We start from the raw sequence: 19,821 nt of genomic DNA on the forward strand, positions 1-19,821 counted from the left end.
TCGGTAAAAGCCCGAGGCGAAACCTCCCGTTTATCTCCTACGGGACCCCAGCACCTTAGGGGATGGCTCCACAGAGCCCCACCGGGACCCCCCATCGCGGGGACCAGAGGGGCGGAGCAGGGAGTCACTCTCCAAAACAAAGCGCCGCTCGCCCCACGCGGAGGCAGGCGCACCTTTCGCCCTGACAGGACGCAGACACACATGTGTCACCTGTGCGGGAAGGGGGAGCAGCGACATCCTCGGAGGTGCGTGCCACGGGCAGCGGTCGGCGGCTGCGCTGGCCCCGATGCCTGGTGCCCGCCGCTCATTCCCGGGCTGGGGAAAACTTTCGGCCACCTCCCCCAAGGCGCGCCCCCACCTCCCGGGACCCCCGGGGCACGCGCCCCGACCGCGACGCCCCGCCCCAGGCCCGCCCCTCCGCGCCCACGGCTGCGGCCCCGCGCCCCCAGCCCCGCGCGGGCACCCGCGTGCCCTCAGGCGCGCCCCCGCGCCGGGCCCGGCCGGCAGAGGGCGGGGTCGCTCACCAGTCCGCAGCTCGTGCTTGACAGTGAGGAGCTGCTCTCCTCCGTCGCCGCCGTCCGCGCTGGTCCCCGCGGCGCCGCCGCTGCTGCCACCCTCCTCCTCCATCTTCTCCTTTTTTCCGATCCCGCGGGTCGCTACGAGGGGATCCCAGGAGACAGCGGACGCCCGTCCCCTCGCAGCCGCTGCCGCGGCCCCAGGAGCCGGGATGCGGCGGCTCCAGAACTCGGACGCAAAGACGAGTCTCTTTCCCGCTCTGGCCGCACGGCTCGCTCCTCGCCTCCTCCCCCTTCGGCGGGCACCGCTAGTACCGCGCAACCAAACCGCCCCCTGCTCCACCGCCGCCTCCTCAGGCCGCTCCGCCCACAGCTAGCAAGGTAAGGGAGCCATTCGAGCCGCCTTCGCTGATTGGACACAGGGCGCGCGCGTCTGCCAACGCCGGTTCCCATTGGGCAGTACGCTGTGACGTTTCACGAGCCTCCCCGCCTCGCTCCTCGAATTGTTGTTGCTTGGAGGGGAGGCAGGAGAGGGAGGAGCGCCGCCACTCCAATTGGTGAGACCCAAAGCTCTGCCCCGCCCATTTCCTCTGGTGCGCACTCGCAGTCAAGACCTTCCCTTCCCTGACCTCCCCAGAACGGTCACACCCCTTATTCCCCAGCTTCGATCTGTTAGTAAACAGTGTCTAGTAGTCAGGAGGCGCTCGGGGTCTCTGATTGGCTACTGCCGAAAGAGGCGGGGAGGGATGATTGGAACGTTTGGTCCGCCAATCACCGTGGACAGAGGAGGGGCCTGGAGGGTAGCGCTTATCACCCACGTGTTTGCAGACAAACCTAAGGGTCCCGGCAGCGATCCATAGGTGTGTGACAACCAGCGAGACGGCGTGCCCTAAAAAGGTCTTACTCGCTCTAGTGAACCCTAAACAAGTTAAGCAGAGTGTTTGTTCTTAAATAACAGATAGTTCTTAAACGTTACAAAAATTCACAGTCCCAGCTCCCGATGAGGAATTTTACGAAGGAGAGACATTTCTGTTTCGTACAAGACTCTTACTAGGCGCCGAAAGGATGCAGAGATTAACAAAATAGAATACAATTCCTCCCCTAAGCAGCTTTCAATAGAACGTGAGAAACAATCTGTGTGTATACACAAAAGAACTATAAAGCAGAATTTGAAATAAAGCAGTCGTACAAAGCGTTAGAGAATCTCGCACGGATGGCAATAATTATTCCCAGACGAGGAACTGGGGAAAGCTTTTAGGGCAAGCAGGCATTTGAGATAACCAACGTAAAGGATGGATAAGAGAGAAATACCAGCAATAGACATTTCACACAGAGAGAGTAACTGTGAGCATTGGCCTACAGCAGAGAAGGCAAGGGTGGGTTAAGTGATTGATGAGGTTAGATGAAAGTATGATGTAAGAGATACAGCTGACAAGGTGAGGTGTGGTAAGATAATGGGGAACTAGGGATGCTGTGCTGAAGAGTGCAGATTTTTTTTAGTACACAGTGATGAACTGAAAAGAGGAGAGAGATAGCAGGGCAGGAATCCTGCTGCAAGGATAGAACTAAAGGGAACCTGATTTCTAGTAGCAGACACGAGAATGGGAAAAAGCAGAAACTTAAAGATGTACAGTTGGACATAATTCAGATAGATGTGATCTTTTAAACTAAGCATGGATTGGATCAGGAGTCAGCACACTTTTTTCTATTAAGGGCCAGATAGTAAATATTTTAGGATTTGCAAGCTGTATGACCTTTTTCACAACTACTCAGCTCTGCCATTGTAGCGCAAAAGCAGTCATAGACAATAAATAAAAGAAGTAGCTGTGTTCCAATAGAATATTTTTTATGGACATTGAAATTTGAATTTCACATAGTTTTCATGTATCGTAATATATTCTTCTTTTAATTATTTTTGAATCACTTAAAAATATAAAAACAGGTCAGGCGCAGTGGTTCACACCTGTAAGCCCAGCACTGTGGGAGGCTGAGGCAGATGGATCACCTGAGGTCAGGAGTTCAAGACCAGCCTGGCCAACATGGCAAAACCCTGAATCGACTAAAAATACAAAAAATTAGCCAGGCATGGTGGTGGGCGCCTGTAATCCCAGCTACTCAGGAAGCTGAGGCAGGAGAATTGCTTGAATCTGGCAGGCGGAGGTTGCAGTGAGCCGAGATCACACCATTGCACTTCAGCCTGGGCAACAGAGCGAGACTCTGTCTTAAAAAAAAAAAAAAAAAAAAAAAAAAAAAAAATATATATATATATATATATATATATATATATATAAAACAATCCTTAGCTCAAGGGCCGTTAAAAAACAGGCAATGAGCCAGATTTGGCCTACAGGCCATAGTTTGCAGACTCCTGGATTCGATTGCTGTGAAAGACAAAACACAGAAGCCTTGCAAGTTCCTTCAGGTTGCTTTCACAGTTCCCTGGGCTTACCTGCCTGGAACATTTATCATCACACTAAACCATGACTGCCTACTTACTTGTCTTTCTCCTGCAAAAGTCATGTGCTATTTGGAGCCAGGCAATGACTGTGCAACTGTTCATTTGTTCACTCGAAAACTTTTATACCAGTTATATACCAAGTACTGTAATAGGTGCTAGAGACACAGTGGGAGCAAAACAGATGCAGTCCTTGCTCCTATAGAGCCTACAGTCTAGCAACAGATATAAATATTAATCACATAAAGAAATATAAACTTTCCATTGTGATCATGCTGTAAAGGAAAATTACAGGGTGCTACAATAGAATGTATCAGGGATGCCTAATTTAAGTTGGAGGAGCTGGAAGACCTTTGTAAGTAAGTATTATTTAAGCTGAGACTTTAAAAATGAGTAGGTTTTAACCAGGATGTGGCAAAAAGTAGCCTGATGTTCACCAATCTCATTTCCTCTTCCTGGACACACAGGAAGACTTTTTTTTTTTTTTTTCTTACCTCCTTTGCAGTTAGGTTAGGGTCATATGACTATGATCTGGCCAATGGGGTATGGGCAGATCCTATTGGTATGATATATAACATTTTCAGGCCTGACCAGAAAACTCCTTGCATAATCACTCACACTCTTCTCTTTCAACTGCTGTAACAAAGGCCACATTTTTAATGTGGGTATGCCACAGACTGGGAGGACTCTGAACCCCTGAGTTTCCACTTAATTCTTTAAGGAGCCACCTGACCTATATCAGACTGTGATGTGAGCAATACATACACCGTTTTAGGCATAAGCTAGTTAGATGGGATTATTTGCTACCAAAGCATAATCTAGCCTTATACTACTTCATATGTGAAATATGGAGGGATCAAAATTTTAGGAAGATGTCCTGAGGCAGGCAAAGAGCCTATTCTGTTGAGAGATTGAGAAAGGCAGTGGAGCCTTAATGCAGTAAGCAAGGGATGAGGTTCGGGAGGTGGGCAGAGGCCCGGTCAGGAAGTATGTGGTTGCTCTTATTAATATTTTTGGACTTTATCCTGTGTGAAGTGGGAAGCAATAGAAGGAATTTAAACACAGGAATGATATAATCGTGGTAGTATTTTCAGAAGGTCACTGAAGTTAGTGTTTGGAGACTGCGCTGGAGAAGGCAAAATGGGATACAAGGAGACCAGTTAGGAGGCTATCACTGTAATCTGGGCAAAAGATGAGAGTGGGTGCAGTAGAGATGGAGAGAAATGGAACATTTCTATGTTTATATTTTGAACTTGAAGGATTAGATTTGGTTAGTGAGAAAAATGGAAATATCTGAAATGACACCAGTGTTTCTAGTGTGAGCAGCTAGTGGCTGGAAGAGGATGGCAGTACCATTTAATAATGAAAGGGACAAATTAAAGGAAGAGCACATATGAGAGAGAACATCAAGAGTTTAATTTTGAGACATCCAGGGCCAAAATTAAGTAGCTATGTGGATATATGAGTCTAGAGCTCTGAAGAGAGGTCTAGCATAGGGATGTAAGCTTAGGAATCACTGGCACATAGATGACATTTGAGGCCAGAGGTACCTAGGGAGAAGCCTGGATGCGGTGGTTCATGCCTGTAATCTCAGCACTTTGGGACGCTGAGGTGGGCAGATCGCTTGAATTCAAGACCAGCCTGGTCAACAAGGTGAAACCCTATCTCTACTAAAAATACAAAAATTAGCTGGGCATGGTGGTGCATGCCTATAATCCAAGCTACTCGGGAGGCTGAGGCAGGAAAATCACTGGAACCCAGGAGGCAGAGGTTGCAGTGAGCTGAGATCGCATCACTGCACTCCAGCCTGGGTGACACAGTCAGACTCTGTCTCAAAAAAAAAAAAAAAAAAGAAAAGAAAAGAAAAGTTGGAATAAGAAGGTGGAGCTAGAGGTAGAAGAGGAAAACCTGGAGAGTTTTGTATCTTGGAAGCCAAAGTATTTCCAGAAGAAGGGAATGGTCAGCTGTATCAGATACCCTAAGATGTCATATAACATGAGGTCTAGAAAGATCCACTGAATTTGTCAACTTGGGTACCACTGATGACAATATCCAGAGCAGTTTTGGCAAGGCAAGTGGAAGGTGAGGAAGTAGTAACCATGTGTGGGGACATATTTTTCTCCAAAGGAAAATAGAGAACAAAGATCCTAGCTGGAGGGATCCAGGGAGTTTTTCGGTTTTTTGGCTTTTAATCTTATTTTCAGATAATTTTAAAATTGCAGAAGAGTTGCAAAACTTAGTAAACTTAGTAAAGCAGAAGCACGCCATATGATCACTTAAATGTGCACACATGTAGGAAGAGTTTCTTCCACAGACCTAAGCACTGTGCTGAGTGATAGGAGGGAGGGGAGGGCATGGGTTAGGGATCTGAGGAGAGTGGAAACAGGTTGGAACAGCCACTATGAGAAATAGATCTATCCAGGCAGCTTGTATAAATGCTGATTAGCACAGGGCTCCAGTGGAGTTAGAAAGCCTGAATCAGGATAGTGAAGTGTCTTTCTCTAGCAACTTACATATCCCCTCTGGGTGGGAGATGAGCGGTTGGGCAACAACCTGGTTAAAGTGAATGACCCTGGGGCCTAAGCTGGGTGAGAAGGCAGTGAAGCCAGGATAAGCTGCTAGCCTGGAAGAATAGGATGGAGTCCAAGGAGTTGGCGCTAGTATGGATGAGTTCTCAACCTTGGCTGAACATCGGGATCACCTGGGATACTTAAAAATAACAACAAAACAAAACAAAAATCTCCACCACTCCTACCCCTAAAGAATGTGACTTAAATTGGTCTGGGGTTGGGCCTGGACTTTTTTTAAAGCTCCCCACATCATTAACCTAATGTACAACCAAGTTTGTAATGCACAACTCTTGCACAACTATTAGAGCAGACAGTGGTAAATAAGAGCAAATTGGAGTTTTGGAAAAAACAGCAACTTTTCAGAGGTAGTGATGACACTAGAGAAAATAGGAGGGAAAATTATAAATGAGTAGCTGAAAACACCAAATTAAATGGGTGCGGGGCTTGAGTGATTAGTGATGTGACCGGACAGCTTGGAGTCAAATGAGGAAAAGTTGTTGAACTGGGGTGAGATAATGGACTGTGGCCTGGAGGATGCAGCAGCTGGAAGTGAGGAAAAAGTTACTGCTCCCTCCTGCTCTGAGAGATGGAGAAGTAGAGAGGGTGGGGTCCGTGAAAAGGCTGAGACAGAGAGGTTGTCCAGCAAAAGGTCAGATTTCTGCTATGGCCAGAAGAGTAATCAAGAAAAGACCTTGAAAATATGTTTCTTCCTCTCAGAAACTGACTTTATCCACTGGGCGTGGTGGCTCACGCCTGTAATCCCAGCACTTTGGGAGGCCAAGGCAGGAGGATCACCTGAGGTCAGGAGTTTGAGACCAGCCTGGCCAACATGGTGAAACCCTGTCTCTACTAAAAATAGAAAAATTAGCCGAGCCTGGTGGCACGTGCCTGTAATCCCAGCCACCAGGGAGGCTGAGGCAGGAGAATCACTTGAACCCGGGAGGCAGAGGTTGCAGTGAGCTGAGATTGCGCCATTGCACTCCAGGCTGGGTACCAGAGTGAAACCCCGTCTGAAAAAAAAAGAAAAAAAAAAAAAAAGAAGGAAAGAAAAGAAACTGACTTTATCCAGGCTGGCTTGGTACCTGCTGCCAGAACGGGGTCCATGCTCACCCCCTTTTGTTGTAAGCCTATGTCTGTGGCACCATTCTATGTGGTCTCACCTATCCTTAGCTTTATACCTCTTCACTGAGAAGCAGAGAGGATCACTTGAGCCCAGGAGTTCTTGAATCCAGCCCGGGCACATAGCATGACCCCATCTCTAAACCAAAGGAAAAAGAAAAACCACTATCACTTGCCATAAATAGGAAGCAGGAAGTAAATATTAAAATAAATACAATGAAAACAAAATGATAGTAAGTTCTAGCTAGATACAGTTGTCTGCTGGTAGCTGAGTCTGAGGTCTATACTTTCCTTGCTAGAAAGAGTTATTTCGGCCGGGCGCGGTGGCTCACGCCTGTAATCCCAGCACTTTGGGAGGCCACGGCGGGTGGATCACGAGGTCAGGAGATCGAGACCATCCTGGCTAACACGGTGAAACCCCGTCTCTACTAAAAAAATAAAAAAAATTAGCCGTGCATGGTGGCGGGCGCCAGTAGTCCCAGCTACTTGGGAGGCTGAGACAGCAGAATGGTGTGAACCTGGGAGGTGGAGCTTGCAGTGAGCCCAGATTGCACCACTGCACTCCAGCCTGGGTGACAGAGCGAGACTCCATCTCAAAAAAAAAAAAAAGAAAAAAGAAAGAGTTATTTCATGTTGAGTAGATTGAGGAAGAACAAAAAAAAAGAAGAGTGATTGGTAAAAATTAGAGAAAAGCTAAAGACTACTGGCACCAAACCCAGGCTTGCTTCTTGGTATAATCACAAATGAAAGGGAACCAAAACAAAAAAAACACTTTTTCATTAGGAGAGATGAGAAGTTTAGGTGGTACATGGACAGTCATTTAGTTATATAAGTAAGCAAGGGGGGAGAGGGCCTCACTTGGCGTAAGCCACTAGGACTTGATTAATCTTATCATTTAGGCAATGTGAGCAGGAAGTTCCTCACCTTTGCATTTATAGGAAGTAGGAAACACCCAAGGCCCACCACATCATACTTTCCTTTAACTGGCTCTATCAAAACACTTCAAAGTATACATAGATAAGAAAGAAAATCTTTCAAAAAGTCAAAAACTACATTACCAATATCTTTTTTTTTTTCTTGAGACAAGGCCTTACTCTGTTCCACAGACCAGAGTGTAATGGCACGATCTCAGCTCACTGCAACTTCTGCCTCCTGGGCTCAAACAATCCTCCTACCTCAGTCTCCCAAGTAGGTGGGACTACAGGCACATGCCACCACACCCAGCTAATTTTTGTATTTTTTTGTAGAGATGGGATTTCACCTTGTTGCCCAGGCTGGTCTCAAACTCCTGGGTCCAAGCAATCCACCCACCTCGGCCTCCCAAAATGCTGGGATTACAGGCCTGAGCCACTGCACCTGGCCCATTATCAATATCTTAATACTATTTTTGACCCTGTCAGTACCTTTGCCATGTGATATAGAGCCAGTAAGTTGAAGAGACTGCAAGATACAAAGACCAACACAGTTAGGGGGTGGTGTGAAGTTCACACTTACTGAAGACACCCACCACTGCTGAAGTTGACATGTCACCACAGTTACAAAGTGAGAAGGTTGGGAATGTACTGGCGCGTGCACACACACACACGCGCGCGCGCACACACACACACACACACACACCCCTTGCATTCACAGAGAGACAGTCTTGCGAAGGGGGCAGCAGCAAGTAAGCAGTGTCCTCACCTTACCTTTTGATGCACCAGATACTACCTTTCTAGCTTAGCAGCCTTCCTAGCATTGCAGATGAGGAGCACTAGGACGAAAGGGAAGATTCAAGTTTAAGATGTTCCACCTCCGTTTGAACCTGTGCCAACCAGCACACAGCTGTGAGAGACTTCAGAGGGATGCGCATCACATATATATCCAATTAAAAGATATAAAGATATTTGGGGCCGGGCACGGTGGCTCCCACCTGTAATCCCAACACTTTGGGAGGCTGAGGAGGGTGGATCACCTGAGGTTGGGAGTTTGAGATCAGCCTGACCAACATGGAGAAATCCCGTCTGTACTAAAAATACAAAATTAGCCAGGCGTGGTGGTGCATGCCTTGTGATCCCAGCTACTCAGGAGGCTGAGGCAGGAGAATCACTTGAACCCGGGAGGTGGAGGTTACAGTGAGCTGAGATCGTGCCATTGCACTCCAGCCTGGGCAACAAGAGCGAAACTCCATCTCAAAAAAATAAAATAAAACAAAATAAAGATATTTGGACTCCCTCTCTCCTCCCTTGGAATCTTCTGGACGGAATACAAAAAGAAAGCAAAGCAAAAACATAGAAAAGGTCCCATTTTTAATGAAACAAGGAAACTCTCAGAACCTCAAACCACAAACCATGAGGTATGCCTGCCAAATACTGCAAAGTCTGTACTAAAATTGATGAAATGCTAAGAGTCAATGTACAGTGCCTACATCCATGAGCAGGCAATATATTTCCTTAGAGGCACCAAATCATTGATCCTTGGATTGGAGGGGTGTTTCCCAAAGGGGAAAGGAGACTTGTGTTATTAGGGAAGAGTGAAGTAAGTTTAGGTGGTACATGAAGAGTCATTGAGTTATATTAAATAACCTAATGAAAAAGTGATTCGTTTTTTTTAGTTCCCTTTCATTTGTGATTGTATCAAGAAGAAAGCCTTGGTTTGGTGCCAATAGTCTTTAACTTTTCTCTAATTTGTCCTAATCACTCTTTCTAACAAGGAAAATGCAGACCTCAGACTCAGCTCCCAGCAGACAACTGTATCTGGCTAGAACTTACTAAAGTTTTGTTTTCGTTGCACTTATTTATTGTTTATTTTCTATTTTGGGACGGAGTCTTGCTCTGTCACCCAGGCTGGAGTGCAGTGGCGTGATCTCAGCTCACTGCAACCTCCACCTTCCGGGTTCAAGCGATTCTCCTGCCTCAGCCTCCCAAGTAGCTGGGATTACAGGCGCTCACCACCATGCCCAGCTAAAATTTTTTTGTATTTTTAGTAGAGACAGGGTTTCACCTTGTTGGCCAGGCTGGTCTCGAACTCCTGACCTCAGGTGATCCGCCCACCTCAGCCTCCCAAAGTGCTGGGATTACAGGCGTGAGCCACCGCACCCAGCCTCATTGCATTTATTTTAATATTTACTTTCTATTTATGGCAAGTGATACTTTCTTTACTTTTCCTTCTTTTATTTTTAAGAAATGTGCCCAGGCCGGGTTACAGAACACATGGGCTGAAGCCATCCTCCCACCTCAGCCTTCCAAGTAGCTGGAACTACAGCTATTGTGTAGTTCCATTGTGCCCAGCTTGATATTTTTCACTTATGATAATGATATGCCTCTTTTTTTTTTTTTTGTCACCCAGGCTGGAGTGCAGTTGTGCAATCTTGGCTCACTGCAACCTCCCCCTCCAGGGTTCAAGTGATTCTCCTGCCTCAGCCTCCCAAGTAGCTGGGGTTACGGGTGCCTGCCACCACGTCCAGCTAATTTTTGAATATACCTCCTTTTTAAATAAGAAGGCATTTAGTTGAAAAAACTGGGAATTAATTTAAAGAAAAAAATCGACTTTAGTATAGGTGATCTACAGATAAGGCAAAAATTGTGGAAGTGGTACTCAAATGACTGAAATTTATATTTGACTTACAAGACCCAGGAAAAACTGGTAGTGTTCCTTTGAAGAACCAGTATGATAGTAGGGAGGGTCAAAATTAGGGAGAAGCTGGAGGATGGTTATTTATTTCTATTTTTTGTGACCTGGCCTCCAAGCCAAAAGAGTCTCTTGGAGATGAGGGGGTGAAGGGGGTAGAGAAATAATTTCTAGATTAGAACCCAGAGAGCCTAGAGTGACAGGGCTTTGCTGGGGGCCTTGGCACCTCCTGAGAGCCAAAACCTGAGAATCTCAGAGACATTCTCTCATGGAGAGGAAATACTGTCAACAGATTTGGAAACACACTAAAGTGAAGCAGCCGATTGCCTCAAAGTCCTTCTTCTTCCTCTACCCATGCTATTTAACAAATAATTCTCCATCACATCAGAGAAATTACAAAGTTACCTCTTTTTAAAGTAAAAAAAATACTCAAAGGTGAGGTTCAGAAGTAAAAGTAAGGAATTATAGAACAACAAAAGAGGAAAAAACTGAGTGGCAAATCTCAAGAAAAGAAAGACAGGAAAGCCACTTTGGAATCAACCAAAAGAGAATGAACAAAAGGGAAAACAATGGAACAATATGGAAAAGAACAAAGAAATAAACATAATCATAAACATTTGATAGTTATGGAAAATAAGCAATAGAGATCCAATAGATGCATAATTGGCATTCCTGAAGACCAAGTCAGAACAAATGAAACAATAGAATAATGGAGGAAACTTAACCAAAATGAAGACTTGAGTCAGCAGGTAGAAAGCACACACTGTGTCAAGGTAAAATGGGTACAGAGTGATCAATAACAAAATACATCAGATTTTTAAAAACCAAGAGCAACACAATGTTAAAGGACAACGAAGCAAGGTTTATAAAACTTAAGGGCATGAAGATGTGACTCATGAATTTTATATTTTGCCAAATTGTCCCTTAAGAAGTCTAAAGGCTGACCGGGTGTGGTGGCTCACGCCTATAATCCCAGTACTTTGGGAGGCTGAGGCTGGCAGATCACGAGGTCAGGAGATAGAGACCATCCTGGCAAACACGGTGAAACCCTGTCTCTACTAAAAATACAAAAAAAAAATTAGCGAGGTGTGGTGGCACGCGCCTGTATTCCCAGCTACTCAAGAGGCTGAGGCAGGAGAATGGTGTGAACTCAGGAGGCAGAGGTTGCAGTAAGCTGAGATTGCACCACTGCACTCCATCCTGGGCAACAGAGCGAGATTCCACCAAAAAAAAAAAAAAAAGAAGTCTAAAGGCTGTTGGCAGTCATTCTTGAGCATGAATTAACTCAAGAGTTTCCACATTCTTGAAAAAAAAGTTTTTTACGTTGAAATTATTCAACCAAGAGATTAATCAAAATAAAGGAATCAAGGAAGGAATTGAGGATTAAAAAAAATACTGAAGATGAGTTTTGAATTGTTTTAAATACAGAACCAAGAATAAATAGCTGTGGAATTTATGGTTAAAGAACAAAATGTAGGCTAGGCGTGGTGGCTCACGCCTATAATCCCAGCACTTTGGGAGGCCAAGGCGGGTGGATCACGAGGTCAGGAGTTTGAGACCAGCCTGGCCAATATGGTGCAACCCCGTCTCTACTGAAAACGCAAAAATTAGTTGGGCGTGGTGGTGGGTGCCTGTAGTCCCAGCTACTCAGGAGGCTGAGGCAGAAGAATCGCTTGAACCCAGGAGGCAGAGGTTGCAGTCAGCCAAGATCGCGCCACTGCACTCCAGCCTGGTAACAGAGTGAGACTCCATCTCAAAAAAAAAAAAAAGAACAAAATGTAAACATTCCAAACTCTTATACTGTGAACATAATTATACACCTAACAAAAATGGGGAAGTGAGGGGAAAGGGCAGTTGGAAGATTTCTAAGCATGTAAATTTACTCATCTTTAATGGCTGGAAAATAATCCAGTCTAAAAAATGAACTCCAGCCAGGCGTTGGGGCTCATGCCTACAATCCCAGCACTTTAGGAGGCCCAGGCAGGAGGATCGCTTGAGCCCACGAGTTCAAGATCAGCCTGGGCAACCTGGGGAAACCCCTTATCTACTAAAAATACAAAAAACTAACCAGGCATAGTGGCATGCACCTGTAATCCCAGCTACTCGGGAGGCTGAGGCACGAGAATCTCTTGAATGTGGGAGTTGGAGGTTGCAGTGAGCTGAGATCACACCACTGCACTCCAGCGTGAGCAACAGAATGAGATTCTGTCTCAAAAAAAAAAAAAAGAACTCCATGAACTGCAGCTTTTTAAAACAAACACGATTCTAATTTCTTGATGATTTTTGTGTTCGTTTTTTCTTATCTTTAAGGGGATTTTTTAAGGAATTTTTGTGGTTTACAAACATTTAGCTGAAGTTCAGCAATTATTTCTATTTTACTTAATTTCTGTTTTCTGTAAAATTAAACTTAATTTTACTTAAAAATAATTTGCAGAATAAAATTCCATTGTTATCTATTGATCTTTTTGCTCTGCATGCCCAAATTCAGATGACATATACCAAATATTGATGGCTGTTTCCAGAAAGTGAGATTTGAGACACCAAAAAAAAAAAAAAAAACAAAACTTCCTCATAGTGCTTTCTAATGCTTTTTAGAAAAGCTCATTCTATATAAGACTAACAGTCATTGCCGGGTGCGGTGGCTCATGCCTGTAATCCCAGCACTTTGGGAGGCCGAGGCGGGCAGATCACGAGGTCAGGAGATCAAGACCATGGTGAAACCCCGTCTCTACTAAAAATACAAAAAATTAGCTGGGCACGGTGGCGGGCGCCTGTAGTCCCAGCTACTCGGGAGGCTGAGGCATGAGAATGGCATGAACCCGGCAGGCGGAGCTTGCAGTGAGCCAAGATCATGCCACTGCACTCCAGCCTGGGTGACAGCAAAAAAAATAAAAAACATAAAAATAACAGTCATTTTTCTTGAGTAGTGTGGAATAGAAGGATAAGATGGAAGATGGCTCCCATGCCTTTTGTCACCAGGTGTTACACCCATGATTATGTGATTTATGTGGTGAAAAGGATTTTGCAGATGTCATAAAAGTTAATTACAGGCCAGGTGCAGTGGTTCATGCCTAGCACTTTGAGAGGCTGAGGCGGATGGATTGCCTGAGCTCAGGAGTTCGAGACCAGCCTGGGCAACATGGATAAACCCCATCTCTACTAAAAGTTCAAAAATTAGCCAGGCGTGATGGCACACACCTGTAGTCCCAGCTACTCAGGAGGATGAGGCATGAGAATTGCTTAAACCTGGGAGGCAGAGGTTGGAGTGAGCCAAGATCGTGCCACTATACTCCAGCCTGGGCGACAGAGTGAGATTCCATCTCAAAAAATTTTTTAAAAAATTAACTCTGTCATCCAGGCTAATGTTTGTGTTTTTAGTAGAGATTTTTGTATTTTTAGTAGAGACAGGGTTTTGCCATATTGCCCAGGCTGGCCTCAAACTCCTGACCTCAAGTGATCCATTCCCGTCGGGATTACAGGTGTGAGCCACTGCTCCTGGCTGCATGAAAAATCTTTAATGCAAAAGGGTTATCTGGTTGCTGGCTTTGAAAATGGAGGGGACCAAGTGGAAAGGCCCTGAGGAGCAGCCTCTACGAGTTAAGAGCCGCTCCCTTGCCAACAACCAACAAGGAAACAAGGACCTCAGCCCTACACCTTCAAGAACCTGCAAGGCAGAAGGATCACTTGAACCCAGGAGTTCGAGGCTGCAGTGAGCTATGACCGTCTTACTGCATAAGATAAATTGAAGATAAATGAAGTTAGCAAGGCCAAGGTGGGAGAATCGTGTGAGGCCAGGAGTTTAAGACCAGCCCGGGCAATATAGCAAACCCCCATCTCTACAAAAAAATTTAAAAATTGCCTGGCACGGTGGCTCACACCTATAATCCCAGCACCTTGGGAAGTAGAGGTGGGCAGATTGCTTGATCCCAGGAGTTTGAGACCAGGCTGGGCAACATAGTGAGACCTCATCTCTACCAAAAAAAAAAAAGAAATATATATATATATATATATATACACACACACACACACACATAGTCAAGCACCTGTATTCCCAGCTACTTGGGAGGCTGAGGTGGGAAGATCACGTGAGCCTAGGAGGCCAAGTCTGCAGTGAGCTGTGATTGTGCCATGCACTCCAGCCTGGGCAACTGAGCGATACCCTGTCTCAAAATATATATATATATATACCGAGTGTGATGGCATGTACCTATAGTCCTAGCTACTTAGAAGGCTGAGGTGGGAGGATCACTTGAACCCAGGAGTTCGAGGCTGCAGTGAGCTATGATGTGGTCTCATTGGACTCTAGCCTGGGTGACAGAGTGAGAACCTGACTCAAAAAAACAAAAAAAGAATGAATGTAACAGCATCTTTGTTCTTCAGACAGATTCTCTCTGACATCTACCTCCCAATTTCTGCCCCATATAATTTTATGGCTAAAAAACATTTACCTTCTATTCTTAACCATAATTAAGTATTCCACAGACTGACCGTAAAACATGAAAATCACTTAAACAGCATTTATTAGGTTGGTGCAAAAGTAATTGTCATTTTTGCCATTGAAAGTAATGGCAAAAACCATATTGCAGTATTCTCTAATATTATTTTCTCTGAAGAGGCAAAATGTTTATAAGAATTGCTCTTCTTGGCTGGACATGGTGGCTCATGCCTGTAATCCCAGCACTTTGGGAGGCTGAGGCTGACAGATCACCTGAGTTCAGGAGTTCAAGACCAGCCTGACCAGCATGGAGAAACCCCATCTCTACTAAAAATACAAAATTAGCCGGGTGTGGTGGCACATGCCTATAATCCCAGCTATTCAGGAGGCTGAGGCAGGAGAATTGCTTGAACCCAGGAGGTGGAAGTTGCAGTGAGCCAAGATCGTGCCATTGCACTCCAGCGTGGGCAACAAGAGAGAAACTCCGTCTCAAAAAAAAAAAAAAGAAGAAGAATTGCTCTTCTCTTTATTGTACAAACTTCTTTCCCCTTGGATCTTCTATTTGCCTTTCTTGCATTTTTTCTTTATCATGGTTCATTTTACCCTAGTTTCTTTATCCAATTAGGTATTTTGCTGAGTTTTTAAGGCCTCCTCTCTGAGGCTCATCATCCTCCTCCTACAGGGTTGTCACAGTAGCATTTACTTTCATGGCTTTCCAGGGCCAATTGTCTTTTGTATTTAGGGTAGAGACAAGGTTACACCATGTTGGCCAGGCTGGTCTCGAACCCCTGGCCTCAAGTGATCTCCCCACCTCAGCCTCCCAAAGTGCTGGGATGGCAGGCATGAGCCACCGCACCCTACCTAGAGTCATGTTTTTAATTAATAAGAGCCCTTGTTTGTCCTTTGTTGGGCATCCTATCTTTCTGGATATATTGTATTGGAGCTTTTTAGTTTGCTTTGATTTGGGTTCTCTTCCTCAAAATAAGTGCGTCCTCCAGGGTTGTTGTTTTATTTTCCTGCTTGCTTTAGTCTTTCTAACTGGCTGACTGTGGGAAAGGACAAGAGGAAATGGAGTAAGGGCTGCTCCTTCCTCTTGACCAAATGCGTCTTATAATACCTGAAGTCAATGTTTGCTACCACCAAAGAAGCAATCAGCATTAGCCCGTGTGGTTCATTTCCTTATTTATTCAGCATCTTTACTGGACCCTTTCTGTGTGCCAGTGCTACAGAGGTTATAAAGATGGATAACAGGCCGGGAGCGATGGCTCATGCCTGTAATCCCAACACTTTGGGAGGCCCAGGTGGGCAGATCACCTGAGGTTGGGAGTTCGAGACCAGCCAGGCCAACATGGTGAAACCCCATCTCTACTACAAATACAAAAATTAGCTGGGCGTGGTGGTGGGTGCCTGTAATCCCAGCTACTTGGGAGACTGAGGCAAGAGAATTGCTTGAACCTGGGAGGTGGAGGCTGCAGTGAGCCAAGATTGTGCCACTGCACTCCAGCCTGGGTGACAGAGTGAGACTCTGTCTCAAAAAAAAAAAAAAGATGGAAAACAGTGCCTGCCCTTAAGAAGCTCATAGCTAGGTAAGAGAAGACAGACATAGAAACAAGTACAGTCTCCCTCAGTATCTGTGGGGGATTAATTCCAGGATCCCCAAGGATACTAATATCCATGGATACTCAAGTTCGTAGCATCTGTAGGTGCTCATTTTACACTATGTATGAAATATAATATTTGCATGTAACCTGTGCACATCCTCTCATGTACTTTATAATCTCTAGGCTACTTATAATACCTAATACAGTGTAAATGCTAGGTAAGCAGTTGTTATACTGTATGGGTTTTTTATTTGTATTTTTTATTTTTTTTTCTTCCTGAATCTTTTCCATCCAAGGTTGTCTGCAGATGTAGAGTCTGCAGATGTAGAAGCCATAGATAGGAAGGGCCACTGTGTGTGCAATAGTGTCTTGAGTGTTCCAATAGGAACCTGTTTAGGACCCGGTGGAGGTGGAAAAGGGCAAGTGCTCAAAGCTACTGGGAAGGATCTGGGAAACTCCACAGGGATGGTGATACTTGGGTCAGGATTGAAAGATGAGTGGGCATGGGTGAGGGATGGAGTAGGAATCCAGGATTCTAGGCAGAGCGGGCAGTGAGAGCAAAAACAAAAAAGCAAGACACCGTCCCAGGAGTGCTGGGGACTGCAAATTCCCAGAACCCCAGAGCAATGAGGCTGCATGAGGGAGGGAGTCACGGGCTAGACCACGGTGTCCTGTGTTCCGGGTCACAGTGCCAGCACGACTCCACAGGAATGGGAAGTACTAACAGCCTGGACACAGGGCAGTGCCATGATCAGATTTTTGTTTCAGAAATTTCCAGTAGGCTGGCACAGTTGCTCATGCTTGTAATCCCAGGCCTCTGGGAGGCCAAGGTGGAAGGATCACTTGAGCCCAGGAGTAAGATCAACCTGAGCAACATCGTGAGAGCCTGTCTCTACAAAAAATGAATAAAATTAGCCAGGTGTGGTGGTGTGTGTGCCTGTGGTCCCAGCTATTCAGGAGGCTGAGGTGTGAGGATCACTTGAGCCAAGGAGGTGAAGGTCGCAGTGAGCCGTGATCGTGCCACTGCAGCCTGGGTGTCAGAGCAAGGCAAGCAAGCAAGCAAGCAAGCAAAGAGTGGGGAGAGAGAGAAAGAGAGAGAGAGAGAGAGAAACAAAGAGGAAGGAAGAAAGCGAGGGAGGAAGGAAGGAGAGAGAGAGGCAGAGAAAAAAAGAAAGGGAGAAGGAAGGGAGGGAGGAAGGAAGGAAGGAAGTTAGTTCCAATCATATTAACTAACTGAAATAACTTTCTTTTCATAGCAAACTATCCCCACAAACAGACTCTGCTTGTAGTGTCTTTCTGGTATAGTAAACATCAACAGGCCTTAAAATACTAAGCTATTTTGTTTTTATTGTTATTATTATTTTTGAGACAGCTGCTCTGTCGCCCAGGCTGGAGTACAGGGACTCAATCTCAGCTCACTGCAACCTCCGCCTCCAGGGTTCAAATGATTCTCCTGCCTCAGCCTCCCGAGTAGCTGGAATTACAGATGCCCACCACCACGCCTGGCTCATTTTTGTATTTTTAGTAGAGACGGGGTTTCGCCATGTTGGCCAGGCTGATCTTGAACTGTTTCCATTATTTTTAAAAGGCAGTATGAATCAGTGTTAATAAAAGCTACTTTGAATGGTATGCTAATGAGCAATTAGATTGAGTTTCCCTGAAAAAGTGGATTTAATAACCTTGGCCTACATTTACTTTCAAGGAACTTGGTTGTCTGCTTTGATCCTGAAAATGAAAACTTGTGGTTTTAGAAGCTACTATTTGATGGGGAGGTTGCAGTGAGGAAGAATTTTCCCCTGCAGCGGGTCTCCTTTGAGTTCTTTCCTCCCTCCATCCCCCGACGCCTTCATTCACTGTCTTTCTGTGAACCAGCATGTGCCTCATTTTGAAAACACTAGCATGACCTCAACAACTAAGATTAAAGTAGCAGTTGTTAGAAAATAGCGTAGTCTTGTACCCTAGAGGATGTGGTAGCCCTAAATAAGCAAGAACTGTGCCACATTGAAGTTTTGGGGTTTTGGTTTTTGGTCTTCAAAGTAATTCATTTTCTCTGAAGAAAGCTGGAGAGTCAGGAAACTAAGAAAGAAATGGAGCAAAATGATCTTTAACTGTCCAGGGACAACCTCTGGTAATACTGTGGAATATTTTCTTCCAATATTTCTATTTTGTGTCTGTTTATTTATTTTTAATTTTTATTTATTTATTTATTTATTTATTTATTTTTGAGACAGAATCTCACTCGGTCACCCAGGCTGGAATGCAGTGGCATGATCTCAGCTCAGTGCAACCTCCACCTCCAGGATTCAAGCGATTCTCCTGCCTCAGCCTCCCGAGTAGCTGGAACTACAGGCACCCGCCACCATGCCTGGCTCATTTTTGTATTTTTAGTAGAGACGGTGTTTCACCATATTGGCCAGGCTGGTCTCAAACTCCTGACCTCAAGTGATCTGCCCGCCTTGGTCTCCCAAAGCGCAGGGATTACAGGCACAAGCCACCACGCCCGGCCTTATTTTGTGTTTTTTCAAAAATTTTTAACACTTGGGAATCATTCTGAGCACAATATTATACCCTGCCCTTTTTGGCTTAACATGATATTATCAGAATTTCCCTACATCAGTAAAATGTCTTCATAAACATTGTTTCTTTCTTTTCTTTTCTTTTCTTTTTTTTTTTTTTAAGGCAGAGTCTTGCTCTGTCGCCAGGCTGGAGTGCCGTGGTGCAGTCTCGCTCACTGCAACCTCCGCCTCCCAGGTTCAAGCAATTCTCCTGCCTCAGCCTCCCAAGTAGCTGGGACTACAGGCGCCTGCCACCCCACCCGGCTAGTTTTTGTATTTTTAGTAGAGACGGGGTTTCGCCATATGGGCCGGGCTGGTCACAAACATAAACATGATTTCTAATGACTGCCTGATAGTCCATAATTTGGATTACACTAATTTCCTAACAAATCACCTACTAACAAACTTTTAAGTTCTTTAGAATATTTTATGATTATAAAGAACACTGTGATGAAGAGCTTTATGCAGAAAATAATTGCTCACATGTCAAATTGTTGTACTAGAAAAGATTCAGAAAAGTTTGAATGCTTTTATGGCTGTTAAAAAATTATGGTAAATATATATAACATGATATATATCATTTTAGCCATTTATAAATGTACTATTCAGTAGCATTAAATGCATTTACAATGTTGTGTCACCATCACCCTATCTACACCCAAAACATTCTGTCATCCTCCGGACCCATTAAACAATAATACCCCCATTTTTCCCTTCCCCCAGGTAACCTGTATTCCACTTTCTGTCCCTATGAGTTTGCCTATTATAGGGACTTCATAGAAGTGGAATCATACAATATCCTTCCTTCCGTGTCTGGCTTATTTCACTTAGCATCATGTTTTCAAGATTCATCCATGTTGTAGCATATATCAAATTTTCATTCCTTTTTATGGCTTGTGTATATATACCATACATTCTGCTTGTCTATTCATCTGTGGATGGACATTGCGATTGTTCCTACCTTT

At 44.9% G+C, this 19,821-nt stretch overlaps 2 protein-coding genes across 6 annotated transcripts in view; one reads left to right on the plus strand and one right to left on the minus strand.

The window, feature by feature from the left end:
- Positions 1-645, minus strand: part of RPS6KA5 (ribosomal protein S6 kinase A5) — a 188,690-nt gene extending 188,045 nt beyond the window's left edge. The window contains exon 1 of one of the 3 annotated variants that reach the window (XM_016926595.4): positions 525-645. Coding sequence is in view for 1 of the 3 variants with exons in the window: in XM_016926591.4 (XP_016782080.1) it covers positions 525-627 (103 nt within the window). In the remaining 2 variants the exon portion in view is untranslated. Of the gene's footprint in view, positions 1-210; positions 382-524 lie in introns of those variants that run through there. The other 2 variants (XM_016926591.4, XM_016926594.4) reach the window with 2 other exon arrangements.
- Positions 454-19,821, plus strand: part of DGLUCY (D-glutamate cyclase) — a 164,398-nt gene continuing 145,030 nt past the window's right edge. Inside the window, exon 1 of one of the 3 annotated variants that reach the window (XM_016925767.4) lies at positions 454-896. The gene's annotated coding sequence lies outside the window, so the exon portion shown is untranslated. 3 annotated transcript variants of the gene reach the window in all.

Source organism: Pan troglodytes, chromosome 15 (genome assembly GCF_028858775.2).
Source record: "Pan troglodytes isolate AG18354 chromosome 15, NHGRI_mPanTro3-v2.0_pri, whole genome shotgun sequence".
Taxonomy (NCBI): domain Eukaryota; kingdom Metazoa; phylum Chordata; class Mammalia; order Primates; family Hominidae; genus Pan; species Pan troglodytes.